Source organism: Vespa mandarinia, chromosome 11, assembly GCF_050613455.1.
Source record: "Vespa mandarinia isolate Hongniang chromosome 11, ASM5061345v1, whole genome shotgun sequence".
Classification (NCBI taxonomy): domain Eukaryota; kingdom Metazoa; phylum Arthropoda; class Insecta; order Hymenoptera; family Vespidae; genus Vespa; species Vespa mandarinia.
Genome location: NC_140820.1, coordinates 8,180,391 through 8,199,440, shown reverse-complemented (window position 1 = coordinate 8,199,440; position 19,050 = coordinate 8,180,391). Strand labels below are relative to the sequence as shown.

At 39.8% G+C, this 19,050-nt stretch overlaps 1 protein-coding gene across 1 annotated transcript; it reads right to left on the bottom strand.

Annotated features, from left to right (window-relative positions):
- Positions 1 to 2,386: 2,386 nt before the first annotated feature.
- On the bottom strand, positions 2,387 to 3,624 carry LOC146872688 (uncharacterized). Its single transcript, XM_085660373.1, has 4 exons — positions 3,533 to 3,624; positions 3,146 to 3,385; positions 2,846 to 3,101; positions 2,387 to 2,749 (listed from the first exon to the last, which is right to left on the bottom strand). The coding sequence occupies exons 1-4, from the start codon at positions 3,622 to 3,624 to the stop codon at positions 2,387 to 2,389; spliced, it is 951 nt and encodes a 316-aa protein (XP_085516499.1).
- Positions 3,625 to 19,050: the final 15,426 nt, after the last annotated feature.

The following is a 19,050-nucleotide window of genomic DNA, read 5'->3' as shown; positions in this document are numbered from 1 at the left end:
TACTCCTACTAGTGGAGTGAAAATTATGCGAGTATTTCTCCAATCGATGCGACTATCTGACTTGGAAATATTCCGTCTAGTCGTGGGGAAGATATGTGAGTGTTTTCTAAGCCAATGTGACTGTCTAACATGTAATGTTCCGTCTTGTCGAGGTAAAAAAACGTCATGCGAGTGACTTGTGAATCAATTCGTCTGCCGGCCTTTGCAAATACTCCGACTAGTCAAGGGATAGGAAATAGAGTGCCTGTCGACACAATACGAAAGTCGAACTATGAATATTCCGACTACTCGAGGGAAGTCATGCGAGTGTCTCAAAAACCTATGCGACTATCGGAACTGGAAATATTTCTTCTATCCGAGGATAAGTTATGCGAGTGACTAGTAAACCAATGCGACTGACGGCCTTTGCAAATATTTCGTCTGACCAAGGGAATATCATGCGTGTGCCTCTCGAAAAATGTGAGTTACGAACATGAAAGTATTCCTTCTAGTCGAGGTTATATTATGCGAATTCCTTTTTAACCAATGCGAGTGTCGGACCCAGATATATTGCGGCTATACTAAGGAAAGTTATGAGAGTGCCTCCAGAACTGATGCGAATGTCGGAATTGGAAATATTTCCTCTATTCGAGGATGAGTTAAGCGACTGACTTCTAAACCACTGCGGCTATCGAACTGGGAAATATGCTGACTAGAAAAGTGAAACTTATGTTGGTTCCTCTCGGAACATTGCGAATGTCGAACTCGCAAATATTCCGACAAGTCGAAAAAAATTATGCGACTGCCTCTCGAACCAGTGTGACTGCCATACTTGTAACTATTCCGAATAGACAAAAGAAATTTATACGGGCTCTTCTCGAATCAATATGATTTTCGAATATAAAAATATTAATACTATTCGAGCAAAAGCTCCGCGCATGAATTGTGATCCAATGAGACTATTGGACGTATTAATATTCCGACTAGGCGAGGGAATGATACGCGAGTGCATTTCAGATTTATGTGAATATCGCATTTGGAAATATGCCGACTAAATGGAGCAAATTGTTAAGAATGCCTCTTGCACCGATAGGACTGTGATGTCTCGGATTTGGAAGTATACATATAACGATTAGAATAACGATAATAATAAAAATAATAATAGCAATTATAACAATAATACTAATAATAATAATAAAGATAATAATAGTAACGATAATAAAGATTATAACGATAATAACTATAGTAACGATAATAACGATAATAACTATAATAACGAAAATAACGATGATAAATATATTAATGATAATAGTAATAATAACAAGAACGATAATACTAAATGTAACCATAAAAATAAATATAAAGATAATTACGATAAAAACAATAACAAAGATAATAACGGTAATATAAGTAATATTAATAATAACGATGATAAGGTTAATAATGATAATACCTCTAAATACTATTATAACGGTAAGAACGTTAACAAACGTAGACAATAATAACAATTATGATAATAACAAACGTAAACACTATAATAATAACAATAATAGTAATAATAATTATAACAACGATACCAACAATAATAATAATGGTAAAAATAATAAAACTAATGATAATAGCATTTGTAAAGATTATAGCGGTATTAACAATTATAATTGTAAAAAATCTAATAAAAATAATAATTATAGTAATAATAATAATAATAATAATAATAATAATATTAATAATAAAAACAAAAAAGATAAAAACGATATTAAATATAATAACGATGTCAATAGTAATAATAATAATAACGATATAAACGATAATAACGATAATAACAATAATAGTTTTTTTTTGACGGTCTGAGAATGCCAAACTTTACGCACTAACAGAGGGACCGTGCCCGCCAGAGGGACCCTTCACCATTTGGGTCCCCCTTAAAGTCCCTGGAGGGTCGGGCTCACCGTTGGAATAGGCACTACCGACTAAATTCATATCCATCCTAGTAGCATAGTGAAACCATCCCGGCACCGCTATGTGGCATTACTTCAGGATGGCGTCACTGCTTCTTGTCCCTTAACTGGGCTCCCTCTTCGGCTCCACGTGGCAGGAACCAGGAGTAACGTTGGTGGCTCTTCTATGGGCCACCCATCTCCTTCTTCTATTTACTTAAGATTGACCTGACGTACCAGGGCAACTCGTTCCACTCCTTCTGCCCACGCAACGTTTTCTCGACGACGTTGTCCGGCAAGATGTCTCCAAGGTCTTGTTTCAAGGCTAGTCGTTCGGCGCTCCACCGAGTACATAAGAAAAATGTGAGGTGGGCGTCATCGTTGATCGAGTCCCCATTGGGGCAGTTGGCGTCTGCTACCTTCCTCATTTTTGCCAGGTAGGAGCGGAACAGGCCATGCCCTGTCAGGAATTAGGTGAGGTAGTAATTGACCTCTCCCGCCTCCCGATTTATACAGTTTTCTAGTCGACTGATGAGTCGGACAGTCCATCTGTCCCTAAGTTCCTGCTCCCATCTGCTTTGACAGGCCTCGATGCTGTTAGATCTGGCGTTATTTGATGCCTTCTTCTTCCCCAGAACGGACATCTGCTGATGGGCGAATTGTCTCTCCTTGGCTAGTAGGTCGATCGGGATTACCCCGGCGACAAATAGCACTACGGGATCTGAGACCGTGCGGTAGGAGCACGTGGTTCGCAGAGCGTCCCTCCTCTGTACCGCGGCTATTCGCTTGCGATATTTCTCTTTTCGCAGCGCCTCGGCCCATATTTCCGCACCCTACAGCATCACTGTTTCGACGAAATGCATCAGTAGTCGCCTCATGCACGGCCGGGGACCGTTGAGATTGAACATGAGTGTGCCCAGCGAGACTACCACATTTTCCGCCTTGTCGGCTGCCCTAATTATATGCTCCCCGTAATTGAGTTTGCAATCGAGCATTATTCCTAGGTACTTGACAGCCGACTTGGTCTGGACCGTCGCGTCTCCGACGGTGAAGCTGCGCAAGGTGATGTTCGCTTCTTCGATAGTAGCACGATTTCTATTTTCTGGGCTGCTAAGGATAGCCCGTGTTCTTCCGTCCAGGAGATGACTCTGCGCATGATCTGGTCGAACAGCAGCTGTGCCCCCACTGTGTCTTTTGTAGTTATGACGACCGCAATGTCATCTGCGTACCCGTCCAAGAAAGCACCTTCAGGGACGCCTACCATACGTAGAATCCCGTCGTAGAAAATAATCCATATTTCCGGTCGCAGTATGGAGCCCTGGGCAGCCCCCGATGTCAACTCCAAGCTTCTTGGACCATCGCCAATATTGTGTTCTAGGAAGCGCCCTTTCAGATGATCCCGGAGAATTTGGAGTAGGTAACCCGGAACGCTGAAATTACGTTCGAACGCTTCCATTGCCAAGTCCCACCTGTCGGAGTTGAAGGCATTTCTCAAGTCAAAGGTGGCCAGCAGACACAAAGAGCGAGTTAGATGGTTCCCTCGCTATGTCATTTTAGCGGCCGTGACGACCTCCTGGACTGCCTGGATGGGGGAGAGGCCGGATCGGAATCCATACTGGCAGGCAGCAATATCCCCCGCTGCCCTAAAGGCTGCATGCCACCGTGACCTAAGCAGCTTCTCCAGGAGCTTGCCAGCTGTATCGAGCATTCTAATAGGCCTGTATAACGAAGCTGCTTGCGCTGGACCCTTTCCTTTGCTAATGAGCACAAGCCTCGCTTTCTTCCACGGGATGGGGAGGATGTCCCCCCCCTGAGGCACGTGTTGTACATGTTTAGCAAGAGCTAAGGGTGACTCTATGCGACGACTTTAATTACTTCAGCTGGAAGTCCCTCTGGACCTGGAGCATTGGAGCTTTCTTGTTCCGCATAGAAGATGCGGCCTTGAGTAGCTCCTCCTCTGTAAATTGCGGCCCTTCAGAGCTACCTGGTGTCGCCGTGCGAATCTCGCTTTTCGGATGTGAGGGGAATAGGGTATGAATGATGTTTTCCAGCACCCTCGCATTCCTTGGGTGTTAGTCCCCAGATTGCGAGTGACGATCTGATACCCTAATCCCCACGGATTCTGGTCGACATCCAGGCACAGTTCCTTCCAGCACCGTCGTTGACTGGCCTTGATGGTCCTCTTCAAAACTTTTTTGGCCACTTGATACTCTGCGGTCAAGGGAGCATTGTCGATATCGCGTCTCTTCGCTCGTTGTGCTAAACGGCGAAGTTTTAAGCACTTCTTGTGAAGATCTGCGATCTCGTTAGTCCACCAGTATAGAGGAACTTTCGGATGAGTTGCATAGTTGCTGCTGAAAGCATCCTGGCTTGTGCAGGTGGCCCGCGGAAACAATTTGATGGGAAATAACGAATAATAAAGATAATATCTATAATAACGATAATAAGGATAATAACGAAAGTAATAATTATTACAATAATAATAACGATTATAACGATGATAATAGTAATAAAGATAATAACGATAATGATGGTAATAACGATAATAACGTTAATAACGATTATAACGGTAATAATAATATTAATTACAATAAGAACGATGATAATAGTAATAAGGATAATTATGTTAAAGACGATTATAACAATAATAACGATATTAACGATAATAACAATAATAACGTTAATAACGATAATAATGACGATAATATTAATTATAAAGATTATAACGATAAAAACTATAAAAACTATAAAAAAGATAATAGCGAAAGTAATAATAACAATAATGATAATACCGATAATAACTTTAATAATAATAACTACGTTTATAACCATTATAGCAATAATAACGACAATTACGATAATAATGATAATAACAATTATACATATAATAAATATAATAAAAATAATAAAGATAATAACGATAATAGCAATATAAAATGAGATAACGATAATAATGATAATAATAATAATAATAATAATAATAATAATAACGATAAAACGTTGATAATAATGATAATAGCAACAACGATAATGACGATAATAACGATAATGAAATTTATAATAATAATAACGATTATAATATAAATAACGGTAAAATCGTTAATAATAATTATAATAAAAATAGAGATAAAAACGTTAAAAGTAATAATTATGATAATGTCGATGAAGACGATAACGATGATCGTAACGATAATAACAAGAATAACTATTCTAACGAAAAATACGATAATAACAATAATAGCGATAATAACGATACTAACGAAAATAATAATAATAAGAATAATAATAAATATAATAACGATAATAATATTAATAGCGATAATAAAGATAATAATAAAAGAACGATAACAAAGATAATAACGCTAATAGCGATAATGATTATAATAACGAAGATAACGATTGCTATGATAATAACAAAATAAAGGATAATAACTATAATTATTATAATAATTGCAATATTATAACTTATATTAATAATATTATTATTAATAGTATCAAAGATGAGGTCGATAATATTAATAATAACATTAATAACGATATTAACGTTAATATCGATAAAAGCGATAATAACGATAATATAGATAATAATAATGACAAAAATAATAATAATAACGATAATATCGATAATGACGATAATCAGGAAAATAACATTAATAACGATAATAATATCAATAATAAAAATAATAACTGTAAAAACTATAATAATAACAATAATAGTAATAATAATAGTAATTTGAATAATAATATTAATAATAATAATAATAATAACTATAATAACTTTAATAGTATTAATGACGATAATATCGATAATAACAATAATAATAACGACAATAATAATTACAATAATAAGGAAAAAAACGATAATAAAAATAAAAACGATTATAACGATAATAACGATAAGAAAGATAATTAAGTTACAATAATAATAACAAAAATAACGATAATAATGATAATAATAATAATAACGATAATGACGATAATAACGATAATAATGTTAATAACAATAATAACGATAATAATAATAATAATCGTAATATTATTAATAATAATAATAATATTTGTATTAATATTAACAACCTAAATATCCATGAAATTAATAATAACAATAATAGCAATAAATACGATCATAATGATATTAAAGATAATGACGATAATGAAGATAATAGCAATAATAATGATAATAACGACGAGAAAGATAGTAACAATAATAACAATTCCTGCTGGAATAACGATATTAATTACAATATTTATAATAATAATTATAATAAAAACAACGATAATAACGGTAATAATAATAATAAAGATATTAATAATGGTAATAACGGTAATAATGATAATAACGATAATAACGATAATGGCGATTATAACTATAATAACGATGACTGCTGTCATAAGGAAACGTTAATAACGCTTTTAAGGATAATGACGATAATAAAGATAATGACGATAATATCGATAATATCGAAAATAATGATAATAATGATAATAGTAATAATTATAATAATAAAATCATTAAGGTCGATAAAAATAATCATAATAACGATAATAAGGATCATTGCGATGATAACGATAATGACAATTATAACGAAAATAACGATAATAACGACAATAACGCTATTGATAATAATGTAATAGTAAAATTAATAATAATAATAATATTAATAATAGTAATAACATCGATAAAACGATAATAATAATAATAACGATAAAAACAGTAACAACGATAATAACTATAATAACAATAAAAACGATAATAACGATAATAACAACTATAGAATCAATAATAATAGTAATAATAATAACGATAATAACGATAATAACGATAATAATAATAATAACGATAGTAACGATAATGACGATATTAACGATAACGACGTTAGTATCCATAATAATGACGATAATATTAAAAATAACGATAATAACAATATACCGATAATAATAACTATAATAATATTAATAATAATATTTGTAATAACGATAATAAAGGTATAAACGATAATTACGATAATAACGATGATAAAGAAATTAATAGTTATAATAATAACGATAATAACGGTTATAATAATAATAAAGATATTTACCATAATGACCATAAGAACGCTTATAAAGATAATAGCTATAATTACGGTAGTGACAATAATAACGATTATAGCGATAATAATGGTTAAAAATATAATAATGATAATATTAGTTTAAAAATCAATAATATCGATAATAACAATGTTAAGTATAGTAACGATAATAGCGATAATAGCGATTATAATGATACTAATGATAATATCGATAATAACGGAAAAATAATAAAAATGATAATAACGGTAATAACGTTACTAACGTTAATAACGATAATAATAGCAATAATAACAATAGTAACAGTAAAAACAATAAAAGTAATATAACTATATTAATAATAAAAATAATAATATTAACGATAATAACAATAATAGCGATAATACCGATAATTATATAGATAATATTTATAATAATAAAAATAATAATAATAATAATTACGATAATAACTACAATAACGATAGTATAGATAATAACGATAATTATAAAAACAATTATAATAACGATTATACCCTTAATAAGGAACTTAACTATAATAATAATAACAATAATAACGATAAAAAGAAATACTGTTAATAACTGTAATAACGATAATAACGATTATACAGATAATAACATAAATAATTATAATAATAATAATAACGATAATAACGTTTCATAATAATCATAATAATATTAACTATAATACTCATAATAACGATAATAACAATGATAATAATATTAAATATAATAATGATAATAAGGCTATTAACGATTTTAAGTTTAATAGCGATAATAAAAATAGAAATGATAATAACGATAATAACGATAATAACGATAATAACAATAATAACGATAAAAATAATTATATTAATAATAACTATAATAATAAAAAAAAAGTGTATATAACGATAAAAACCATAGTAACGATAACAACAATAATAATATTGATAATAATAATAACAACGCTAATATCGATAATAGTAATAAATATATAATAATAATAATAATAAAAACGGTATTAACGATAATTATTATTGAAAAAATACTAATATTAAGAATAATATTATCGTTAATGAGTGTAAAGATGGTCATAACGATAATAATGGTGATAATGAGATATGATAATAACGATTAAAATAATAATATTAATAATAACGATAAAAGCAGAAATAGCGATTATAAGGATAATACCGATAATAACGATTAAACAATCATAACAATAATAACGATAATGATAATTATAATAATAATAAGAATAATAATAACGACAGTAACGGTATAATTATTAATAACTATAATAATGATAATGACGCTATTAAGGATTATAATTATAGTAACTAAAATTACGATAAAAACGTTATTGACGAAAATAGCGATAATAACGATAATAACGATAAAAACGATTATATCGAAAAAATGCAAATAATATCGATAAAAAAGATAATATAGATAATAATAATATTAAACATAATAACGAACATAACGATAATAGCGATTATAAGGATATTAATGATTATAACGACAATAACGATAAATACTATTATAATAATATTAACGATAATAACGATATCAGAGATAATAATAACATTAACTATAATAATGATAATAATGACAAAACGATTTATGATAATAATAATTATAATAGTAATATTATAACAACATCCGTAATAGCGATTATAACAATGATAGCGATAATAACGATAATAATATTAATAATAAAAATAACAATAATATCAACTATAATAACGTTAATAATAATAATAACAACAATAACGACAATAATTGTAATTACGAGAATAACGAGAATAACTATAATAACGACTAATAACTATAACTATAATAGCAGAATAATAACGAAAATAACAATAATAACTGTTGTAACGGAAATATTGATATTTGATAGTGATAATAACCATAAAAACGACTCTGCAGATAGTAACGATAATAACAATAATAAAGATAATAATGATGATAACGATAATCGTAATATTAACTATAATAACTATAATAGGGATAACGACGACAATAAAGTTAATAACGATAATAACGGTAATAATAATATTCATAATAATAACGATAATAATAAAAATAACAATAATAACGATAATGACGTTAATAAGGATAATAACATTATTAACGTCATTAATAATGATAATAATAATTATAACGGTAGGAACTATAACAATAATAATAATAGTAATAATAATAATAATTATAATAATAATAATAATAATAATAATATCGATAATAATGGATATAATAATAATAACAAAAATGACGATAATGACGACAATAACGATAAAAACGATAAAAACCATAATAACGATAATAACGATAACAATAATGATAATAAGGATAATTATAGCGATAATAATGATAATTATAATGATAACGATAGTAACAATAAATATAATAATAACGATAATAACGATAATGACGATAATAACGATCGTTTTTTTTTTGGTCTGAGAATGCCAAACTCACTCACCCCGGAACCATGCCGACAAAGGAACCCTTCACCATTTGGGTCCCCCTTAAAATCACTGGAGAGTCGAGCTCACCGTTGGAATAGGCACTACCGACTAAACTCATATCCATCCTAGTAGCATAGTGTTACCATCCCGGCACCGCTATTTGGCAATACTTCGAGATGGCGCCATTGCATCAGGTCCCATTACGGGACTCTCCCTTCAGCTCTACGGGGCGGGAGCATGTAGCAACGTTGGTTGCAGTTATACTTGGCCGCCCAACTCCATCTTTTTTCTGCGCAAGATGGCTCTGACGTACCAGGCCACCTTGTGCCGCTCCTCCTGACCACGGAGCATTTACTCGACAACGTTGTCTGAAGAGATTTTTCCGTAGTCTTGCTCTAAGTCGTTCAACGCTCCACTAGGCAGTTTTGAAGAACGTGTGGTGGGCGTCGTCGACGGTCGAGTCGCCATAGGGGCAGCTGCCGTCCTGTAACCTTCCTTATTTTTGAGAGATAAGAGGAGAACAGACCATGCCCTATTAACAATGGGTTGAGGTAGAAGTCGAGCTCTCACGCCACCCGGTTCAGTCGGCTGTTTAGCCGACTGATGAGTCGGGCCATCCATCTGCCCCTAGGCTCCCGTTCCCATCTGCTTTGCTAGTAGACCAAGCGAGCCTTGATGCCTCTCCCTTTCCCAGAACGGCCCTTCGCTGGTGAGCGAATTGTATCTTCTTGGCTAGTAGAGCGATCGGGATTACCTCCGCGACCACTAGCACACAGGGCTGAGAGACCATGCTGTAGGAGCACGCGATTCAGAGAACGTCCCTCCTGTATACCGAGGCTATGAGCTTGCGGTATTTTTCGTGTCGCAGCTCCTCGGCACAAACATCCGCGCCGTTCAACATCACTGCTTCGGTAACGCGCATCAGAGGTCGCCTTATGCACGATCGGGGACCGTGTACGTTGGCCATCAGTAGGCCGAGCGTGGCTACTACTTTTGCCGCCTTTTCGGCCTCTCTAATTATGTGCTCTAAATAATTGAGCTTGTTTTCGTGCATTGCACCTTAGTAATTGACAGCCGAACTAGTCTGGAACATCGTGTCTCCTACAACGACGCTGCACAAGGTGTAGTTGCGCTTCGTCGTAAGTAGCACGATTTCTGTCATCTGAGCTGCTAGAGATAGACCGTGGTCCTCCATCCTGGAGATAACTCTGCGTATGACCTGGTTGAGCAGCTGCTGTGCTCCCTCGGTGTCCCTCGCAGTTATGACAACTGCAATGTCATCTGTGTAACCAACCGACAAAGCACCTTCAAGGACTGCCATACATAGGATACCATTGTAGAAAATATTCCAGATCCGTAACCAATCCCAGTATGGTGCCCTGGGCTGGCCTCGATATTAACTCCAAGCTTCTCGGACCATCGCCAGTATTGTGATCTAGGAAGCATTCGTTCAGGTAATCCCCGAGAATTCGGAGTAGGTACACCGGTACGCTGAAATAATGTTCGAGAGCTTCCATTGCCAAGTCCCACCTGTCGGAGTTGACGCCATTTCTCATGTTTACGGTGGCCAGCAGACATAAATGACGAGTTAGATGATTCCCTTGCTCCGTCATTTTAGCGGCCATGAAAACCTCCTGGACTGCCTGGATGATGGAGAGGCCGGATCAAAATCTATATTGGCGGGCGGAAAGATCCCCCGCTGCCCCTACGGCTACGTGCAGCCGTAGCCTAAGCAGCTTCTTGAGGAGCTTGCCAGCAGTATTGAGCATACAAATAGGCCTATATGACGAAGCGGCATCTGCTGGACAATTGCCTTTACTTATGAGCACAAGTCTGTCTTTCCTCCACGGGGTGGGGAGATGCCCACCCTGCGGCACCTGTTGTACTTGTTTACCAAGAGCTTGGGATGATTCCACGCGACTGCTTTTATTACTTCCGCCGAAGGCCATTTGGTCCTGGATCTTTCTTGTCCTGCATGGTAGGAGCGGCCCTGAGTAGCTCCTCCTCCGTAAATTGTGGCGCTTCGGGGCTGCTCGTTGGCTGTGAGGGGAATGATGTTTTCTAAAGTACTCGCGTCATGAGGGAATCCTTGCGTGTGAGTCACCAGCTTACGAGTGACGAACTGGTACCATAGTGCCCACGGCTTCTGGTCGATATCCAGGCACAGCTTCTTCCAGCACCGTCGCTGACTGGCCTTGAAGGTCCACTTCAGTGTTTTTTAGCCACTTGGTACTCTGTGGCCAAGGGAGCACTGTCGAGATGGCATTTCTTCCTCGTTGTACTAACCGGCAAAGCCATAAGCACTTCTTACGAAGATCGGCGATCTCGTTCATCCACCAGTATGCAGGACGACTCTGCCGTTTCGTGCTCTTCTCTGGTACCGCTATCGCACAAGACTTTCGGATGAGATGTATAGTTGCTGCAGTAATCATCCTGGCTTGCACAGTTGGCGATAGACTCGCGGAAGCAATTTGATGGTATCTACAACCTACATCTATGACAGAAGACAGCCACTCTCCAGCCATTTTTGCGATGTTTCACCTGGAGGATGGCGCTTCACTTGTCACGGCTGGTTCTCTATCGTGTACGTCGAAGAGATTGTACTGATGAACGCTTCCGGTGTAATCTTCGATCACCCTCCAGCCTGCTGATCTTGCCAATAGATGTTCGCTGGCTAGAGAAACTTCCGGAATCGTCTCTCTGTAGCCAGGCCTTCGGAAGGATGACGTTGAGCCATTTTTTTGTTTCGTCAGAAAGATTTACCGTAATAGGCCCCTTGCGCCCATCACTCAAGGGAGTGTCGGATTCAGCCCGTCGGAGAGTACTCCCGAGGTCGGATCGCTAACCGCCTAAAAAACCTCCCGATCCATATAACAAACACGCTCAGGAGAAAGAATTTGGGTGGGATCAGGCATATGCATATTACAATTTCACCCAGCACCCCTCCTCGGTGAGCCAGGCCGGTATTCGTCTTGCTCTCATTCATTCATTCATCTACATTCACACCAATACGGCGCACACGACAGTGGCCCACGAGCCTCTGGAGACGCAATTACACCCTAACCATATATATATTAGCCCGATTCCCAATCCATGGTGCTCTGACCGGCCCATTCACGTTCGTATAAACACACTCACGTGTATAGGGAAGCGACGCTAGAGCCAGGCGCCGCCTGTGCCGCTCGGAGCCTTGTCCGAGGTGGTTGCACTGGATCCACCTTCCTATGCGGCCTATCGTCCACACTCCCGTCCATGTAAATACCCGCATGCACACTCACTCATCCATCTTCTTTTCGCGACATTTCCCTGCGCTTCTCAGCGTCCTCCTCTACACGCATGACCCGTCCAGCGAAGGTCCTACAGGCCGCCCATTCTCCCGGGACAATATATTGTAAAGGTGGATACCCGAAGGGTGCCTACACCTATGCTACCTCGCCCATTAGAGTATACGCTACGGAACTCCCTACAGATATCAGCCACCACAACGAAGATACCGGAATAGGAAAATCCCAAAACTCCTGCCGGTGGGCAGGAAGAGCAGTTTAACCACGACCAACATCCTTGCAGCAACGAATCACTACGCTGATGCTAGCCTTGCCAACGGGGAACCACGGGGAGGCCCATTCACAGTACCACGACCCTTGGTACTCGTTCCGTAGGATGGGATGGGATTCGAAGGATAACATGTTTTGAATGGAAGTTGGGTGATATATGAAAAAAAAATAGGGAGCTTTTCCGACCCTATCCTGTTCAAGAATGGGTTTACCTGGGAATATTACAAGCACCCACACCCATCGCCAGGACTCCGACAGTCCCAGCCGAACAGGACTTACGATCTAATATCCCTTGATAAGAAAGGATTCTTTGCAAAACTTTGCGAAGAGGGAGAAAGCCTCGGCTGCGGAGAAAAGATGTCTTGCTGCTTCCAGCTAAATCCTTCCGCCGAGAATTTCCTCCAGAGCCACTCTCTGGAATTCAAAACCCGGACAGTCAACGATGTGATACAAAACCGTGTCATCTTCGCCACACTCGTATGTTTCTTCCATGGTGATGTTCAGCGACTTCAGCTTGCCTTGAGAGTACTGTGTCCTGTAAGAAACTGAGATGTGAAGTGGTTAGGAGATAGGAAACAGGCACCCATCATTTCCTTGATGTCCGGGAAGTACGCGTACGTAGTCCTTCCTTTTGAGGAGTTCTCCCTTCTGGACTGCCATACACTAGAGATTTTTACATCGACCTGTCTTGCTATCGCGCGATTATGCTTTGTGCCATCCAGTTTTCACGTCGCTGTTTCGAATCTCCTATTTTTCCTGATATCATTTGTTTTCTACGCTTCAATAAGATCTATCGGAGTACGCGTATGAATCCGAAATGAGGGCTGATCGCTGGGTCACAGTTAACTTTCTCAGAACTCCTTCGGTGCAAAGATCCGACCAATCCGCTGTTTCGTATTTGACCGTCGGGGTGATTATGCCTGGATAGATCGCCCGTAGAGCACATTGGCGGAGTCCCCACTCTTTCGCTAATCTACCTAATTTTCCGAATTTGTCCTTGAGGTACCGGCAATGCGTCGTAACTCCCAGCCCTTTATAAAAGTATACCCCGATGTATCTAACGGAGTTCCTAAATCTTACAGAATTATTTCCTATCTTAATTGTGGGTGGCCTACTAGCAAAGTCGGTCTTTTTTGATGTTATTTTCTGCTTCCTATCCGGGGACTGTCATCTTCTTCTACCTATGGGTTTCCTCTTAACCCAATCACTTTTCAGGACGATAGTCTCGGTCTTACGTTCAGAGATAGATTAGCCGTCGAGTACAATCCGGTGATGCATTTAACCACGTGATTTCTCTTTTCCTCTAGTACCTTCCTGGAATCTCCATCTAGGATGACGAGTAGGTCGTCCGCGTACGTGATCACGTTGACTTCCGATGAATCCTCGAGTACCCGGAGGAGTTGGTCAAACATGATGTTCCAGCAGGAGGGGTCAAGGACCGATACTTGTGGGCATCCTCTCGAAGCCTGCTAGGAAATCTCATGGTCTCCTAAAGCGATTTTTACCTTACGGTCCGCGAAGTAGCTTGTTATAACATTGAAATCATTTCTCGGACAGTCCCGATCCTGGAGTGTCTTAAGAACTAAGGGCCAACAAACTTTGTCGAAGGCTAGCGAGATGTCGTATTACAATCCAATGATATATCTCCGTGAGCAGGCAGAAACGTTTCGGCGCATTTCTACTATCGCGTCCTCAGTAGAGCATCCCGGAACAAAGTCATATTGCTTGTCCGATAATTCACCCGGTGCGAGGGAAGTTTCATTAAGGTGCAACTTAAGCAGCCCTTCTACAACCTTTCCTATGACAGAGAGAAGACAAATGGGCCGGTAAGACTTGGGGTCCTCTGGGTCCTTATCCACGCCTTTAAGTAGTGCTCTAAGGAGTCTACTTTCCAGATGGATGGGTAGATATCTCATTAGAGGCATCCGTTAAAGGGATCTACGAATTGGGATGGGATGGCGGCAATTGCTCTCCTGAGCACGCATACCTCGACGAGATCGGGCCCGGGGCCTTTCCGTTTCTAAGGGATCCTATTACTCGCGAGACCTCTTCCTTCGTGAAGAGAGGGGCATCCTCGGTATGAGGGACGTTTGGGAAAGTGCTACGAACCGCGCGCTGTTCCGTCGTGTCTTCGGACACGTATTGATTCGGGACATGCGTTTTAAGAAGGACTCTTGCCGTATCGCGAACAGTCGCAGTCTTTCCGCCTTCTCATTTGAGGGTGTTGATCACCCTTTCAACGCGGAGTTTTCCTGCCTGCTGCTTATAAGTGTTTCCCCACGGTTCCGCGTTACCCTGCTCCAAATGAATTTCCTCCAACTCTCAAATTTAGCACGTCGCACCACGTTACTATATTCTCGCAGCGATGAACGGTATTCACGCATTAATCCGAAGCGTGCCTAGTGGTCTCTTTCTTGCTTAAACACGTGCCTTAGTCGGGAGACCGCTTTCTTCTGTGTCGTTAATGCAGACACCCACGACGGATTGGACTACCTATTGGTCTTTTTGCGGGGCATGGATTCGGTACATGCGGTATGTAGGACACTGGTAAGCACATTGGCTCGTGGTTCTACGTCTGAAGCCGATCCTAAAGTGCTTCCCTCCAGCCTTGTCGCAGGGAGGGAGAGTAGAAGTTCGGCGAGCAGAACCCAGTCAGCTCTCTTGGTGTTGAACCTCTTGTTCCCCACGCCACGCGCGCCCCCTCGACCCGACTTTGCCTTCGTGGGACGTATCGCGATATCAATCGAGTTATGGTCACTGGACCTCCGTCCTGTTCTTACTTCCATTGGCCTATGGATCGGCTCATGGATTGTGACGACTGGGTTACGTCGATATACGAGGAGCCTCTCGTCTTCCAAATCGTGGGTGCCTGCTTCACGTCGTTAATTACTCTTAACACGGATGCCCGGATGAGGGCTTCTAATTTCGAGCCTCTCTCATTAGTGCCCTGAGGGCCTCTAGAGAGGAGATCTCGCGTTGACGTCCAGTGAAATAATTACTCTCTCCCCCCCTTAGGGCACGAAGTACCGATTCCAGGTACCTAAGGTGCTCCTCCATTCGGTCGCTATACTGGAAATAGTGGGTGACAACACAGAGAGAAGAGCCGGGTGCCTGCACTTCCGCACAGAGGCAGTGCGGAGTGCTGAGCTGCGAGATAAAAAGCAACGCGTTGTTCGGATTGGACGCCGCTACCGTTGATCAAGGTCTTTCGTCGCGAGTGGCAGCTATCCTTGTACACTACCTAATCCTATAATTTCGTATCTTGTTCCGTGCCTTTGGACGTACGGCTCCTGCAGGAGCAGCACGTCTATACGCTTCTTACTAATCAATTCGCGGACTTCGCCTTTTACCGTTCCAGAACGCTCCATGTTGAGCTATAGAAGCTGGATTTTCGAGAACGAGCAATTTGACGGGGAGGGGGAGGTATTGGTCGGGATCGTGTTATTGCCACAGATTGATACGCAAGGTTCGGCGAAGGTAACTCACGGTGCATTCTTTTCGAGATCCACGCCTATCGCGTAAGTTGTGCCAGGGAATATACGTGGGTCGTTTTCTTCAAGGGTTTCCGATGGGGCGACGTCTATCTATTCCGCCGCTTCCGATATTGGGGGTGAGACCGTACTACCTTTTTTTTTTTGTTTCGTCAGGAGGAAAAACCTTCATAGGCCCCCTGAACCCAGTACTCAGAGGAGTGTCGGATTCAGCCCGTCTGGGAATGCTCCCAGGATCGGATCGCCTACCGACTAAAAAACCTCCCGATTCTTATAACTAACGCGTTGAGGAAAAATGGGGGGTGGGCGGGATTACGCATATGCGTATTACAAATTCACCCACCACCCCTCCTCGGTGAGCCAGGCCGGTATTCGCCTTGCTCTCATTCATCCATTCATCCACATTCACACCACTATAGCGCACTCGACAGGAGCCAACGAGCCCCTGGAGATGCAAAATATAACCTGACGATATACATATTGGCCCGATTTCCACCCCATGATGCTCTGACCAGGCCCATTCATCTAGTCCAATAATAGATGGTAGGGGGTTACTTCTTCGAGTTATTTGAGCCCTATTGTTACGGGGGTTGCGGTATCCCTAAGGGCTGTGGGCAAATCTTCCGTTTCCGAGGAAGATTGTATAGATTGCGTACGGGAGTATGCGCGCGTTCGCGGTCACGTAGTAATCGGTACCCACTCTAAATTCTGTTCGGCCTGTCTGTCACCCGAACTGGAAGGACATATCGCGCCTAATACGGTGATCACGACAGATGGAACATCCACGGCATTCGTTTGAGTGGCCTTAGAAAATGGCCTCGGCGAATTCCTATCGCACCTTTCTAAAACGACTAAAGACTCTAGAAGACTGGCTATAACCTGATGCAGGCCCCTCTAAACAATGCGTCAGTCGGACTTGCAAACATTCCGACTAGTCTGGTGGAAGTTGTACGAGTGCCAGTCGAAACAAAACGACTGTCGATCTTGGTAATACTCTGAATATAAGAGCGAAAGTTTTGTGTGGCATTTGCGAACCTTTGCGTCTCTCTAGCTTGGAAATATTTCGAATACTCGAGAGAATGTAATATGATTTTTCCAAACCTAATGCGACGGTCGGACTTGATAAAATCTCGACAAGTCGGAGGATCATCATGCGAGTGCCTATCGAACCAATACGGCTGGTGTACTTGAAAATATTCCGACTAGTCGAGGGAAAGTTATGCGAGCCTCTATCGTACCAGTGAGGCTGTAGAAATTCGAAACACTTCGATTATTCGATGGTTACTTATACGAGTGCCTGCCGATCCAATGCGGCTGCCGGACTTGGTAACATTCTGACCTGTCTAGGGATACTTGCGCGAATGCCACTTGAAATAAAGCGATTGCTGGATCTGGAACCATTTCGACTAAACTAGTGAGAGCTACGCGAATAATTTGTGAATCAATTCGACTGTCGGATTTGGAAATATAACGACTCTTCTAGGGAATGTTATACGTGTGCCTAAGGAAACAATTCGGTTGTAGGACTTGGAAATATTCTGACTAGTCAAGGGAAATTTATTCGAGTGCGTATCTGACCAATTGGCCTATCGAACTTGAAAATATTCCTACAAGTCGTGGGAAGGTAATGGGAGTTCCACTCGAACCAATGCGGCTATCAGAATTGGAAATATACCGAATAGTCGTGGGAAAGTTATTCGAGTGACTCTGCAACCAATGCGGTTGTCAGACTTGAAAATATTCCGAATAATCGAGAGAACGTTATGCGAGTGCCTGTTTTAAACAAAGCGGCTGTAGGACTTGTAAATATTCAAATTAGTCGGGGTAAAGTTATGCGAGTATCTACTGAACAAAATCGGCTGTCGGACATCGAATTCTTCTGAGAATTCGAAGGAAAGTCACGTGGGTGACCTAAGAAACAATGCGACTGTCGGACTTGGAAATATATCGACTAGTGGAGAAAAGGTTATGCAAGATTCTTGTGAGCCAATGCGATTGACAGAATTGGAAATATTCTGGCTGATCAGAGTAAGGTTATGTGACAGCCTCATATATCAAGGCGGCTGTCGGACTTGGAAGGATTCCTACTAGTCGATGGAATGATAAGCGAATACTTCTCGAATCAATGTGTCTTAAGGACTTGGAAATTTTCCGACTTGTCCGGGGAAAATTATGCAAGAACCACCATGACCAAACGACTGTCGGGCCATGTAACTTGCCGACAAGTCAAAGGAAAGTTATGCGATTACCTAGCGAAGAAATCCGGCTGCTGGTCTTGGAAATATTCCGACTGGTCCAGGGAATGAAATGCGATGACACTGGAAACAATAGGATATTCGGGCTTGGATTTATTCTGCCTAGACGAGGGAAAGTTATGAGATTTCCTCTGGAAAAAATGCGGATTTCGGACTTGATAATATTCCAACTAGTCGAGAGAAAGCTATGTGAGTGCTTCAATACGGCTCCCGAATCAATACGGCTTCCGGAATTGGAAATATTCTAACTGGTACGGAAAAGTTATGCGAGTATCTCGCATACAACTGCGAATGTCGGTCTTAGAAAT

Coding starts and splice junctions, on each gene's coding strand:
- LOC146872688 (XM_085660373.1), bottom strand. CDS start 3,624: ATGCTCGATACAGCTGGCAAGCTCCTGGAGAAGCTGCTTAGGTCACGG. Junction 3,386..3,532: donor GGGGATATTGCTGCCTGCCA/GTATGGATTCCG, acceptor CAACTCCGACAG/GTGGGACTTGGCAATGGAAG. Junction 3,102..3,145: donor GAAGGTGCTTTCTTGGACGG/GTACGCAGATGA, acceptor CAAAAGACACAG/TGGGGGCACAGCTGCTGTTC.